Raw genomic sequence first — 14,594 nt, 5'->3', positions numbered from 1 at the left:
ACTCATATTAGGTTGGAGGGGGAAGTTTGAATCAGGCGTACTTTTAACGTGGGGGGATAGAAATAACCACAATAAACATGAGGATATTGAAGGGTAGCAGCCAAGAAATATGTCTCACTACAGAGTCGTATGCACACAACTCTTGCTTTTGATGTGTCAATGCAACTGTCGATCAACATCCCACACCAACGTATTACTTGGTTGGTGTGTTAGGGGGTCAGAAGGCAACTTAGATTCTACATATCTATAGTCGGATACACTAAAATTCAAAACTGGCGCCCTGGGGTCTTTGTATCCTTTCATTGTTTCCCCAACCCTATGCCAAGAAAATACTAACCTCTTATGGAATACCCCGATCCTACCTAGGAGAAGGTATTGTATGGTACTCATGTATATTATTACAGTAATATTATCATGCTGTATGTTTTGCTAATACAATACCATATTGCCCTACAACCCTCCCTTCCCTGGTGATGATCTGTCAATCATGCTCGTTCTCCCGAACCAATCTAACGGCAGAATTAGCACCTAATCTTAGTGCATCGAAGATAGAGGCCACCAATATGATGATGGCAACCGGTGAACTCACAGCGGCCCAGATGGCTGATGTGGTTGACTGCCACGAACGTATAATAAGAAGGCTACGTACTAACAAACGCTTATTTGGGAGCGTGAAAGCACCCCCTAAGGGTGGGAGGCCGCTGTTACGCCCGGGTATCAGTCAAAGGACTCTGCGACCAGTTAGCTATCTTGGTTAGATACGACTTACCCCGATGACTAGAATTCCCTAGTGATCGACGACGAATAGGTGACCGGAGGTCCGAAATGGGATAACAACGAATCGAGTATTAGTCCAAGGTCGAAAGGCCAGGCCAATCGAGTACGTATACTCAAATTGTTAGATACTGCCAACAAGTTGAGCTGGTAACAAATCTTGAATGTAGCTATCAAGTAACTTATGATATTGATCACGAAGAACTAGACTAAGTACATGAATGAGTGTCCCTATATATCCTTGGTCCCTATATACCAAATGGTATATGTATACCAGGTCGGTATCTTGCCCTTGATACATACATTTTGCTAATCATGACCGCCATCGATAAGTTGCAGGGTTCACGACAGCCATTTTCCAAATAATATACGCTAAGTGTGCATGCAGCAAACAAAGACTAGGGCTAATCTTACAAATCCTTCCAGGTCTCTAACATTTTTGGCACCAACACAAGGCTAAGATACCCAATGTCTTTCTACCAAACCTGACATGAGCATCACATAAGGTTCTTCTGTATTGAACTTGAACCGAAACAAACGTCAGAAAAGCATCCATCCCTAAATTGTTCCTTCTGGTTTCTGCATCCTATTCGCATTGCCGATTGGTTGATGCAGAGGACTATCTATCATTTCCGGATTGTGGGGTTTCTTGCCACTAAAGCCCTTGTTCGCATCTTTGTTGGCATTACTGGTGTTGGGAACCGGGGCATAAGGGCGAGAAATGCTATCACGTATAGGATGGGCTGTGCCAGTTTGAATTGCGCCTTCATCAGTCACTCTATCGGCTGTAGAGAGAGCCAAATCACCCGAATCAAAGTACTTCCGTTCCTTCCACTTGTCAGTAGCTAGCTGCCTTGGGCTGCCTTATCAGAAACATACTCTAGACTGCCGTCTGAGCAGCCCTCCTCCATGAGGCAGTCTACCATAAAGGCGGAGGCGGCGTTTCTCATCCTCGGAGAGAGTCTAGTAACATATTGGCCCAGTGCGCTATATCTCAATGATGCTGAGGAATCGTCTAACCTGCGAGTGGGCTTCTTTATCCCGCTCTGCTTCCATTATGATTTGTGTCACGTTCATAGGCTGTTTAAGTTAATAGCGAAGAACAAAGAATGATGCACATTAATATATTGAATATATTCATTGCCACAATAATAAATGCCAGTGGTAGCCCTATGGATGAGAAGCCGCCCAACCGAATCATCATGTCATCATTTTTATCACTTGCCTTCCCATCCATAGAACGTTAACCCCTTTAGAGTTAAATATGGGAGGTCACATGTCGGGGCCTGAAAGACAGAAAAGCATTTTTAGAACACTTGTATGGATTAGTCACCGTATCGTATCAAATTAGGTATATTGAGAAAGTGATACATAAATTAAGTCATAATAGTTCCCATAGACCTAAGTACCTCGTCATTTCTTTCTATGCCGAAACTAGTTATGAGTACATAGAAGGTTATTCTTGGTGCCCCTAAGCAACTACTATTGTCTCTACCTGGAAGAAACCGATTACTATTGACATCCTGTGGACGGTAGTGCCACTTCAGTGGAGTAGTACTATAGGAGGTGATCTCTAGGCCAATGATTCAAGAAACTGATCAAGAAATAGAGAAGCAAATAAAATCCCACGCTTCATCCTCCGTAGACTGCGCTAACTTTATATTACTGACTTGATCACGGCTAAACTAGTAGCGGTTGGTAGGGCTTGGCAACCACCGTAATCCTATGGTATGCTAGTTAAAAAGCAGTTAGCCGTGCCGTAGGCTATTCAGTGACGTCTGCGACTGTTCTAGCATTTGATGCAGTGGCGACTGATTATACAGCACTGGGATCGGGCTGTGAAGTATTACAAAGTAACATATAATTATGGCCTGCAAACGACAGTCTTATCAGAAGAGAAACCAGAGAGTACAAAATCATGGAAATGCCTGGATTCTTGGCAGTAGCATCGCCTCTCTGGCATCTGCAGTTTATCTAATTCAGGACACAGACATGCCAGCCTCTCATGTTCATATCCTGGAGTCCCGCATAGCACCTGAAGATGGGATACCCACCACGGGCGACTCGGTGAGTGGGTATGACCATCGAGCTCCATGCTTGCCACTTTTGTGCGATGAATACACTGAAAATCTGCTTTCTTTAGTGCCTTCGTCCAATAGTCCAGGGAAGACAATGCTGGACGATTTAAATGAAGCAAGAAGGAATGCGCCCCCCACTCGTCTTTTCAGCCAACATGGTCATCAGGTGGAGGCTTTGCAGCCCCAGAACATCCGCATTGGTTGGAAAGTCCGGATGAGCTTGGTGACATTTATATTGAAGTCCGAGAAAAGCCTGGGGAGAAAGATCATCCGCGACTTCTTCGACAAATGGTTTTTTCACAGCAGATTCTGGGCTGTCTGGTCGTCAGCGTATGTCGTCTACTCCGAATTGGCAAGCCGTTAACTCTAACAATGGAATCTATAAAAGGTTTGGCCTTTGTCCTTGGCATAGTGCCGTCGAATTCCGTCGGGGTCTCTTAAGTTACTTCCACGACTTCCAACGTCGAAAGGAATTTCCTGGACTAGATCGGTGCAGATACCATGCGCAGGAAGATATCATTCTGCCTATTACCAACTTCCTTCAGGAAAAAGGAGTTCATTTTCAATTCAACACCACGGTCACAGACATAACAGTAGATCTGCAAAGAGGTTATCAATCCATATCAGCTTTCAAAACGGTTCAGAATGGATTAGAGAATACTGTCACTGTCAGTGCGCCTGATGTTGTTATTGCATCACTTGGGTCATCAATTTCTGGGTCAACAAAAGGTACTAATACAAGACCACCTTCGTTGGAAATCCTGAAGGCGGAAGACAAATTGGATGAGAATTGGTCACTCTGGCTGGCATTCGGCGCAGGCCTCGGCTCCAGTCTCGGCGACCCGTACAATTTCTGCACGCGAGTGGGTGAATCCAGAGAGGAGACTTTCACAATTTCAATAAGAGGCGTTAAGTTCTCCGACCATTTTATGAACTTGGCTAGTGCTGAAAATGATTCAACTTCAATCGTTCTCCAAAATAGCAACTGGTTACTTAGTTTATTTATTCCCCGTCAACCACTTGTTCCTTATCAACCCACAGATGTGCAGGTTATGTGGGGCTATGGCTCGGCCCCTCAGCATATAGGAAACTTCGTGAAGAAGCCAATGCTCTGGTGCTCTGGGCAGGAGATCTTAATTGAATTGCTGCAGCATCTCAATGTACCTCCGGAATCCATCTTAGACCATTCAATTACTATCCCACGTGTGATGCCACGCTTAGCGGCGCCGTTGCTGCCTCGGGCTTGTGCAGATCGTCCAAGGGTGATACCGGAGTGTACAACCAATCTCGCAGTGGTCGGTCAATTTGTGGAGATACCAGATGAGACTGCTGCGACTATGGACTATAGTATACACGGAGCTCAGATCGCGATATATCAACTCATGGGTGTCCAAAAGGGGCGGAGGAAAGATAAGAAACATTCTATTGCTAGTTTCTTGGGCTTCTAAGATATGGTGAAGGGGCTCTGTTTAATATCGAGGGACTTTCTTCGTAACAGTGGGATATAATTACCGATCATTTTCAAGTTGCATTATTTTAAAACTGTGGGCATTTAAGAATATCATGTCGCTGGGGTCGCAGAATCCTAGCACTTCAGATATCAGCTGTGGAGATATAGAAAACATACATTTGTTCTGAATCCACATCTGCAGAACTCTCGCCAATGCTAACTTTTTTTCCACTATCGATATATGTCGCCTCTGTGGGTAACCTGACTTGCGTTTGTGACAAAATACGGACGATACGCTAAACAATACGAATAAATATAAGGCACTAGATATTGGAATAGAACGCTGGATAATGTGATATATTCGAGCAATTCCAAGGTCGGTATTGACTGTTAAAAGAATTTATTTATTTATTTATTTATTTTTTCTCATTTGTTCTATGAGGGAAACCTCTGAATACAAAATGGCCTCTCAAACTGTTCTTCGTCTTCTTGGTCACGATTCCTGGGAACGATTTACTGAGTTCAAAGAATCAGTGCCCTGCCAGTGTGTCACCATTGTTGCCTGAGGCATAAATCATCCCGCCAGCCATGGATCTGCCATACGAATTATGTACATGTATTATAAGATGCTGAGGGTATCTTACAAATACATACCGTACTGTATCCGTTCTGGAATATAGTTGGTCCGTTAAGTGTCTAAAAGTAGTTTAGCGGCTTTTGGTGTTAGGGTTGGGGAAACAATGAAAGGATACAAGACCCGGGCGCCGGTTTTGAATTTTAGTTGTACATTCATGGCGTCTTTCAGGGGCTTTATTGTGGCTTTTTTGTTGGGACTGAAGCTATCACGTGACCTGGATGTGGTGTCTCCTGCCTCAGGCTGAGAAAGTAGAAGAGTCGCTGATTAATAATTTTGAACTGCTGGGGGCAATACAATGCTAATAACAGTTGGCGTTATGTAGCTAGGCCGTCATATGGTTGAATTCTGTTTTATCATACAGCTATGATTTAACTCATATTTGACCCAAAAACCTCACAGTGTAACAGTTCCACAGCGTTGCTCAGGGAAGCGGACTCGTAGCCCTAGGATCCGTGGCGCTATGTGGATCAGATTCGACACAAATAACAAATAACGTATTCCTTGCAATTGTGCATTTTCAGCACAGCTGTTAAATCCAGCATCTGGTAAATCCGAAGCTACCCATGCGACAAAGCTCCAGCTCTAATACTAAAGGTGGAGCCCCTACAGCGGGACGGTTCCAATGACAGCTTCGGTATGAATCCACTCGGTGCACACCGGAGACTGGAACCAACCGAACTACACAGTAAATGGATCCAATGACGAAATGCTCGCCTCTGCAGCCATGAGGTCATGAATGTATTTGTTTCGTGTCGGCCTTTTAAATATGGAGTCACCCAGTCAAAGCTGGAATTGGGAATTCCAACTACGCGAGTACTGCTATTCCTTACCCTAAACACCCATCAAAATGTCCTCCGGCGTATCCTTCAAAACAAAGAACGGCGTCACCATCCCCGGCGTCGGCTTCGGTACTTTTGCCAACGAAGGCTCCAAAGGCGAGACTTACAAGGCTGTCCGCCACGCGCTGAAAGTCGGGTACCGACACCTCGAGTGTGCCTGGTTCTATGCCAATGAGGACGAGGTGGGACAGGCAATTCAAGATTTCCTGAAAGAGAACCCGTCAGTGAAGCGGGAGGATCTGTTCGTGACGACGAAGGTGTGGAACCATCTGCATCGGTATGACGATGTGCTGTGGTCGTTGGAGGATTCGCTGAAGAACTTGCAATTGGACTACGTGGACCTGTATCTGGTGCATTGGCCCATTGCTGCTGAGAAGGACGAGAACCATCAGCCGAAGCTCGGACCGGATGGAAAGGTAGAGTAATCACGATATCCAGATTCCGCGATACTATCACTAACAGCGTGAATAAATAGTACATCATCCTTGAGGAATTGACAAAGAACCCCGAAGAAACGTGGCGTGCGATGGAGAAGATCTACGAATCCGGCAAAGCCCGCGCCATCGGTGTGTCCAACTGGCGTATCGAGGGTCTTGAGCATCTCAACAAGATTGCCAAGGTGAAGCCCCAAGTCAACCAGATCGAGGTCCACCCCTTCCTTCCTAATACCGAGCTCGTCAACTACTGCCAGAAGAACGGCATCGTGGTCGAGGCGTACTCGCCCCTTGGGTCTCAGAATCAGGTCCCCACTACGGGCGAGAAGGTGTCGGAGAACCCGACGTTGAATGATATTGCCAAGCAGAAGGGCTGTACTTTGGCGCAGATCTTGATCGCCTGGGGCTTGAAGAGAGGCTATGTGGTTCTGCCGAAGAGCTCGAACCCAGCGAGAATTGAGTCGAACTTCAAATCGGTCGAGTTGTCGGACGACGAGTTCAAGGCTATTAATGCTGTTGCGGAGGGAAGGCATTTCCGGTTTGTTAACATGAAGGATACTTTTGGGTATGATAATTGGCCAGAGGAGGCGTGAAGCATGGGCTCAATAAAAGTAATATAGTTTTTAGACACTTGGCAACGAACATTGATGATTATCTGACCTATGTATCTTTCGTAAGTGGGTGGCAAGGCTTTTCCATCCTATTTTGTTTACCTGTGCCCTAGCTATTGCGGGTTTTGGCCTCGCACATACTACTACGTAAGATATTTTGCTTGGAGCACAGACATATGTGCTGAATACACAACGGCCAATGAAGCGCTGGGAGTATTCGACTAGTCAATGACCTGTAGAGTTGCCTCTTGTCATCCAGTTAATTAAGTTATCCCACAATGCAAATATGAAAGAACTTCTGGTGTCACCTTTACTCAAATATGTTCCACAGTTTGAAAGACCGAAGTAGTATATATGAAGTGTATGGTCTGTGTGCCATCAAACGTCAAGCACGCATTTATGGTAGCAAGACACTGTAGCTCGTAAAGTCTACGAGTTGTCCAGCTACGCACCAACACTATTCGTCATCAGTATCCCCAGACCAAAAAGCAAGATTACCGTGAACTATATTGAGGATACAAAGTATCCGTAGAAGTATTTGACTAGGTTCGGGCCCAATGGATCAGATAGAGTTGGTGTACCCTAACCATTTCTGGCTGTTACCCATTTGATACGCGAGTTCAGGTTCAGGTTCCAGCCAAATCTCGAAAGGCCAGGCCAGAACGATTGAGGCTGCTATAATAATAAACTTAATCTTGACTCATGGGTGAGTGAATAATGAAGTATGTTTGTGAGAGCAACGGTATTTGCCATTCTTAGTATCGTTAGACGAAGTTCAACGGTGAGTCGGTGACTGATATCGGCTCAGCCATGTTGCGTTTAAACTTCATCTACTAACGAGAGGCGCATCAAATGACTTGAATGGCTGAAACTCATCATCCGAGGAATCTGTTATTCTGACTTAACTCGCTTGTACTAGATACTCTGAAAGCATAAAGAGGGAGAAAAACCGAAAGAATGATCTAGAAGTCTGATGGCTTGGATGGCTACATCGACTATGCCAGGCACTATGTGTACGTATAGTTTTCCGAGTAAAGCATAGAATGGTCCTTCTACTAGCCTCTTTCCTGATTGAAATAGGGCCTTCCAGTATCCAATTATCCTTGAAAGCACGACGTTCATACCACGTTAATCATATACTCAAAGAAATCGAACTCCAGTCATAAACATCTCCAACCTCACCGACAACAAAACCATGTCTCCCCACTACTCTTATACAACTCACCCCCATTGCCATGGTCGATATCCAAGCTTGAACACAACGTAAACCCCTGGCCCTCCAGACACTGAAGCACATCTAGTATGGCCACTCTACTCAGCACCGCTCCTTCGTCCGACGACTTAGCCCATAACCTTTTTTGGAACTTGACCTCAAAGTTTCCGCTCACAAGATCCTGGTTACAGTTCTTGATCCGGTCCCCGAAGACTGCAACCAGGGACAGGGCCAACTCGGGAGGAGCGTTGATGAGGTGCATGAGGTCTTCAGAGTCGAAGGAGATACACATCCATGAGAGCTGTTGTGAGTCTTGGCGCTTGAATATCAAGCTATCTGTGATCTGTCAGCTTCACTGCTCTATGGATGCTTTATCCGGGTAGCTCGAGTAGCATAGCATTGGAAGGCAATAAACAAAACAAAATCGAACAATACAAATAAAGACTGTCAACGAAACAAGACGAACATACCCTTCTGCCCAAACGACGTATAATTCCCTATGCGCCCCAACCCCCCGGCAGCAGGATGAACACCCCAACCCTCTCTCGCAAGAGCATCCAGAAGCCCTAATATAACATTCCGCAGCGCAACCTTCTCATCATCATTGCCGTGTTCAAAAGGGTTTCCACGCAGCTTGAACTCCGTGCTCTCATAGTACGCCTTTACATTTTGTATACCCTTGGGCCAGTGTCTCTGGAGTGTCTCCGATACAAGCGCGACAACAGATTCCGGGAAGCGCATGAGACGAATACGGTCGTACCCCGAGATGGAAATCAGCCCGTATTGCGATCGCTGATCCTCATCTTGCAACTGTGTCTTGGTGTCGCCTGGGATGGCGGTCGAGCTGGAGCCTGCGGCTTCTTCGTAGGCTGGGGGTTCGTCGCGCATTCTGAAGCAGGTCATTCTTAGACGGGATGGGTATTTGTTATGTCTGCGTGAGGAAGGGGCAGATGTGCTGACGTAAGTCTAGCGACCTGGAGAAATATCGGTGGGGAAATAGGGCAAACCTGCTATATTTTTATATTCGCTGAGGTAAGACTGTTTCACCGTAGAGGACGAGTCTAATACTTTGTTGCCTGATGTTGGGGGTGTAAGACTACACTCGAGCCATAGATTGCAACTCATATAGCCCGATCCTACAGGATGAGAAGCTGACCAATGTGAGCTACGGGATGAGCCTGCGCCACATCGGGTGCTGGACGTCTACATCTTATTCGTCATGATCTATGCGCGCAGGATTTGACTAGTACTAGGTAGTAGTATGTTGCATGGAAGAGAGGACTGGGTGATGTCACGGAAAGCCGCTAACTCGTGGCTGAGCATTGATGCCCTTTGGTCAGATGGAGATGTCCACATGATATGACCGTGGCTTGTCTTGATTTGTCTATGTTGAAAGGACCTATCATGGTAAGCACCTGTTGTGCTAGATACCAGGGCTTGAAAACTCGCTGGAGCGTCACAGACGTACATGGGTGAGGCTAGGCATTCCGTCGTGTTTGCCCTAACTCTGTATTTGGTCCATCAACCTGTAGTAAACTTACACTGTTTCACGCCAAACAATGTCAATATTTTAGCACGATCTCAATAAATCTTCCAGGGTCTATAGTTCAGTGCCCTCAATAAATCAGTGCGATATAAGTATAGTGACTACAGCCGAGAGTTGGGCAAACGGCAATGCTTCGCGTTACCAAAAAACGTGGGAAAAGCTAGAATTTCCCACATATAGAGTACAAAGACATAGACCACGGTGCAATTATGTCGATTGCTGAAAAGATCTCTGACTTTTCTAAGTAGGATAGTTCGTCATCTATGAAAAGCAAACCGCCGGAATATATCGAGCAAGAACAAAAACAAACGCCGAGCCGTCTATCGTAATGACCAAAACAGGCAAATCATCATACTGCTCATGCAGCGAACAGAGTCCAGAAAATAAGTATAAACATAAAATATTTACTAAGCCTCGTCATCAGTATCCGGGGGCTTGGGGGTACCCTTAGGGCTATTGAGCCACTCAAGATGGCGGAGACGACGACGAGTCTCCCGTTCTTTCAGCTGGGCACGGGTCATCTTCTTCTTCTTCCTCGCCTTGAACTTGAGTTCGCCCTGTTCTTCAGCGCCAGAGTTCACGGCCGAAGCAGCAGCAGAAGCGGCCGCGCTGGTGGCGGTGGAGTTGACGGCGGTGCCGGCCTGGGGAGAATTGGCCGCACTGTCTTCAAACCGATCGAGCGACACGCTCGTGTTGGTACGGGCAACAATGCGTCCATCAGCGACATGAAGCTGCTCGGGGCAGAGCGCGCCCACAAACTCCTCGTTGTGAGAAATCATGACCACACCACCCTTGAAGTCACGGATGGCCACAGCCAAACCACCCAAAGAGTCACGGTCCAAGAAGTTAGTAGGTTCGTCCAGCACGAGCAAGTGGGGGTTGTTCCACATGGCTCCGGCCAACACAACCTTGACCTTTTGACCACCAGAGAGACCAGAGATTTGGTTGTGATTGGCGATCTCAGGATCCAAGCCAACATCCTCGAAGTGCTTCGAGATCTCAGGAGGTTCCAGGTTTCTGAACCCAAGACCTTCGCGAGAAGCCTCGTGATCATCAAATTCCTGAACCAGCTTGAAGAATCCAAGTTCAAGCAGGGTCTCACGAGAAATCATGGTGTTGTGCTTGGGAAGGAGACCAATCCATTTACTATGATATCTGTTAGCGGCGGCGCGCGGAGACGAACAGGCAGCGATAACTTACACTTCGTACTGGAACGACTTCTTCCACTTTTGCCGACCCATAAGGGCCTCAATGCGACGGGGGCCCCTGCCATCCTTGAGGTCGACCGGCTTCTCCAGCTGAGCCTTATCCTCTTCGGTGAGAACACGGGTCTGCTTCAAGTAGACTTCGCGGTCGTCACCGTTGGCATAACGCCACTGGAGGTACTGGCTAGGGGTCTTCTCCAGATGCATCTCCACGTGCTCGAGAGCGTGCTGCTTGATATAACCGATACGAAGGTTGGGGTGTTTCTCAACTTTGCCGGTTTGGGGAATTGTCTCTCCTGTAAGCATCTTGATGAAAGTAGATTTACCAGCACCATTTCCTCCGATGATAGCCACACGGGACGACAGCGTCAGGGTGAGCGATGCGTCGGTCAGGGATGGCTTGGAGGCACCGGGATAGGTGTAGGAACAGTTGGTCATCCGGAGGATGGCACGGGTCTGGGACTTGATACCGGACAGAATACCAGGGGGAGGGAACTTGAACTGAACAGCGCTGGCGGACAAAGTGTAGTAGCTCTTTGCCTCGGGCTTCTGCTTGACGAAAGCAGCCAGATTACCCTTGTAGCAGACCAGCTTCTTGCTTTCGTAGTGGTAAATATCCGTGCAGACTTCGTCCAAGAATCCGGAGTCGTGACTGACAATCAAACTGGTGATATCAGTGTGCTTCTTGAGGTATTCTTGCAACCACTTCACATTGGCAACGTCCAAGTGGTTAGTGGGTTCGTCCAGGAGTAGAACATCCGCCTTCATGAGCATGGCACGGGCCAACGCAAGCTTCATCTTCCAACCACCCGACAGCGACCCAACACGCTGCGACTGGCGGCCCTCTGGGCCATCTGTGAAGCCGAATTCGAGAAGCACCTGGCTGATATGCTCTTGGCCAGCCTCCGCGATCTTGGGGTCCTTGGAGACGTATTCGATGATGCTCAGGTCAGCATCCTCACCCTGGTTGTGCTCCACAAAGCAGGTTCGAACAACATCCTGCGGGGGGAAGCCCTCCAGCTTTTCGTTGGCGATACTGCGCATGAGAGTGGACTTGCCAGCTCCATTGCGACCACAAAGACCATAACGGTGACCCTTCAGCAAACGGAGGTTGGTGTGGTTGAGAAGAAGCATTCCACCGTAGGCAAGGGAGAAGTTGGCGTTGACAATCTCGACCTCATTGGGATCGTCGGGTTCGGGCTTACCAAACTTGCGGTGATCTTCCTCGATAAAATGTGCCTGGAGAGCGGAGGCAACAGCCTCATGTGTATCCTCCGGGAGCAAACCACGCAGGTAGGGCGCGACACAGACAGGGATACGGTCGTGCATGCGGCAGTTCACATCCTCACGAACCATCTCTGCGATGTACGTCTTACCGAGCTCGAAAAGTGTATGCGCCTCAGGCACAGCAAGGCCGCCGTTGGCCTGGATCTGGGCATTCAAGACGGCGAGAACCTCATCCGGAGTGGTCTTGGTGACGGATCCAGCGTGAACATTGCTGTCGCTCATGGCCTTCTCCATTACGTTCAATGCGCGGGTGGCAAGCTCTCGGACTTCCGGCAAGGAAGCACGGTCCTTGACAGCCTGTACACCGGGAATGAGCTTGGGCAAGAACGTACGTGCCTCGGAGGGATCATGCACGAGCTTTGTCAAGTTTTCCACGACCACGACAGTGCGACGCAAAGTCTCTTGGGGCGTTGTTGGGGCGTTCAAGGAGCGCTCAAGCAAAGGAGTGAGCAAGGCCAGGACGGGCGAGGTAACAATGGCGACGAAAGTAGTTTGCGACAAGGCATGGATGGCATCCTGTAGTGTCTTCTCGGACGGCTGCTCCATGGTCTTGATCAAAAGAGGAATACGAGGGGCAACATCATCGTTGGACAAGAGGGTGGTAACCGCGTTCATGGCCTTGCAAGCCCGCTTAGCCACTTCAGCCTTCAGATCGTGCATGCCGGACTCCACCAGAGGAATCAAGTCTTTCAGAGTCTTGCCCATTGCCTCGCGCAGTATATCCTTCTCACGTTCTTCCTCCAGAGTTCCGTTACCCATCTGCGCCTTGACGGCCATCTTCTCTATCAGGGAGTATGCGCCGACAAAGCCCTGCCACTTGCCAGTGCCGCGGCTGAGATAAGCAGAAAGGGCAGGCAGGAGACCATTGGCCATGGCTTCGGGCTTGAGACAGGCAAACAAGGCATCGATTGCATATTGAGCGGCATCGCGAACCACTGCGCCTTTGTCGGCCAACGCATCCAGGGCAATATTAAGAACGCCGCCATCTTGAAGGAGAAATACAACTTCGCTCAGAGGATGTTCACGAGGGAAACGTTCGAACAGGGCGCCGAGAATCAGCATGGCACTCTCACGGAGGGCGCCATTCTTCTTATCGCTGGCCGCCTTCTTGACATGCGACAAGACATCATATTTCTGAAAGCCGAGGCTGCCGACACTTTGAATCAGCAAGTTGGTCAAGGCGTAGGAGGCATCAAGAGATTGCTGGGAGGTCTCTGCGGTGAAGATCGTGTTGAAAAGGGACGAAATCTCCTCCGGAGTCGGAGGGACGGTAGATGGAGTCTTGGAAACAGCGGTAGCCATGGTTGTATTTTCGAAATGAGGCATTCTATTGTATATAGGGCGATATCAAATGCCGTTTGTCTCTCACCGGAGAGTGTGCCTTCGCTTCGACCTTTGCGCTAAATCTGTAAGCCACTAAAGCGGCGTCGTCTGGTGGAAAATTCAAAATACCACAAAAAGGAGAAAAGAAAAGTAATAAAGAAATCTACACGAAATTCAAAACTTTTTGATGAAAATCCAACCGTTAGATCGGCCTCAGAACGAGGATCCGTCTGCAACAGAAACAACAGGGTATATGAACAAGAAAAAGGAAAGAGGGGAGAGTGAAGAGACAAGAGGAAAAGGAAGAAAATCCAGGCTGAACTGGAAAGAAAGATCACTGATAATGATGGCGGGGCGGCGATTATTTTTTTTGGGCCGCCGATAAGTTCTCTTGTGATTGGGTGTGGGTGAAAATCTCTGCCTGAGGCGCAGGAGGACAGGATTTTCACCAATCAGAATACACCGCCTTTGCATGGGTCCTGATTGTTGGCTCAGCCTGGGTGGCTGTCGGGTGGCTGCAAGGTGCCTGAGGCAACTATGGCTGGTAAGGGTCTAGCCAGGTGCCGGCTGTGGCGGTGCTCGCTTTGCTTGGCTCCTCTGCCTCAGGCATACATCGCTTCACCCCCGGCCCGAAGCAGGCTAATCCACATCGGGGTTACCCCGCACGCCGGATCCGCCAACCCGCGGATACCGTGACGGGGGCGGAGTGTCTCGTCCAAACATTCAATACACCAGGTATCTGACATGCAACCCCTGGGAAGGACCAGCAGCATTTATATACTCTTTCTCTTGCATTCTGGAACACCGCTATAGACCTCTTCGACTGTGTAGCTTGCAGGTCATCTTATTCCACCAGCCATGAATTAAACAATCATCTCGTATGTCAATGATCGACTACCAACTGATCCCGAAGCATATGGTCCATCACATCCCTTGTGAGAATACCCGACCCTCGGTAACAAAAATCCCAACAAATAAATATCAACGCGGACCAACGGTGTAGAATACTGATGTATTTTTGCTCTCTATGATCATAAGAAAGGTAGAGTTATTTAGTACTAGCAATAACATCCTTCCATCCGACCGTGAAGGAGAAGTGGTGTGACTTGACCTCTGGCAAATAAATAGAAGTAATGGGGGTTGGCGTTCTCCGCATGCAGCCGCGGCATTGCCTCGGTAGCTCCTTGTCAGCTTCAC

General features: G+C 48.0%; 5 protein-coding genes across 5 annotated transcripts; 2 read left to right on the top strand and 3 right to left on the bottom strand.

Moving 5' to 3' along the window:
• Positions 1-1,332: 1,332 nt before the first annotated feature.
• Positions 1,333-1,830, bottom strand: ANOM_000691 (uncharacterized protein; the record flags this gene model as incomplete). The annotated part of the gene is made up of 3 exons (XM_015545949.1): positions 1,333-1,602; positions 1,654-1,737; positions 1,795-1,830. The coding sequence occupies 3 exons, from the start codon at positions 1,828-1,830 to the stop codon at positions 1,333-1,335; spliced, it is 390 nt and encodes a 129-aa protein (XP_015411877.1).
• Positions 1,831-2,640: 810 nt separating this feature from the next.
• On the top strand, positions 2,641-4,300 carry ANOM_000690 (oleate hydratase; the record flags this gene model as incomplete). The annotated part of the gene is made up of 2 exons (XM_015545948.1): positions 2,641-3,182; positions 3,241-4,300. The coding sequence occupies 2 exons, from the start codon at positions 2,641-2,643 to the stop codon at positions 4,298-4,300; spliced, it is 1,602 nt and encodes a 533-aa protein (XP_015411876.1).
• Positions 4,301-5,786: 1,486 nt separating this feature from the next.
• Positions 5,787-6,869, top strand: ANOM_000689 (reductase-like protein; the record flags this gene model as incomplete). The annotated part of the gene is made up of 2 exons (XM_015545947.1): positions 5,787-6,194; positions 6,254-6,869. The coding sequence occupies 2 exons, from the start codon at positions 5,787-5,789 to the stop codon at positions 6,803-6,805; spliced, it is 960 nt and encodes a 319-aa protein (XP_015411916.1). The 3' UTR covers positions 6,806-6,869.
• Positions 6,870-8,001: 1,132 nt separating this feature from the next.
• ANOM_000688 (uncharacterized protein) lies at positions 8,002-8,939 on the bottom strand (the record flags this gene model as incomplete). The annotated part of the gene is made up of 2 exons (XM_015545946.1): positions 8,002-8,372; positions 8,507-8,939. The coding sequence occupies 2 exons, from the start codon at positions 8,937-8,939 to the stop codon at positions 8,002-8,004; spliced, it is 804 nt and encodes a 267-aa protein (XP_015411917.1).
• A 1,050-nt stretch (positions 8,940-9,989) lies between these two features.
• On the bottom strand, positions 9,990-13,376 carry ANOM_000687 (putative mRNA-nucleus export ATPase (Elf1); the record flags this gene model as incomplete). Its single annotated transcript, XM_015545945.1, has 2 exons — positions 9,990-10,728; positions 10,783-13,376. 2 exons carry the CDS (start codon positions 13,374-13,376, stop codon positions 9,990-9,992), a joined length of 3,333 nt encoding a protein of 1,110 aa, XP_015411910.1.
• Positions 13,377-14,594: the final 1,218 nt, after the last annotated feature.

Source organism: Aspergillus nomiae (assembly GCF_001204775.2).
Source record: "Aspergillus nomiae NRRL 13137 chromosome Unknown contig00007, whole genome shotgun sequence".
Classification (NCBI taxonomy): Eukaryota; Fungi; Ascomycota; class Eurotiomycetes; order Eurotiales; family Aspergillaceae; genus Aspergillus; species Aspergillus nomiae.
This window is presented reverse-complemented; position numbering and strand designations above follow the sequence as displayed.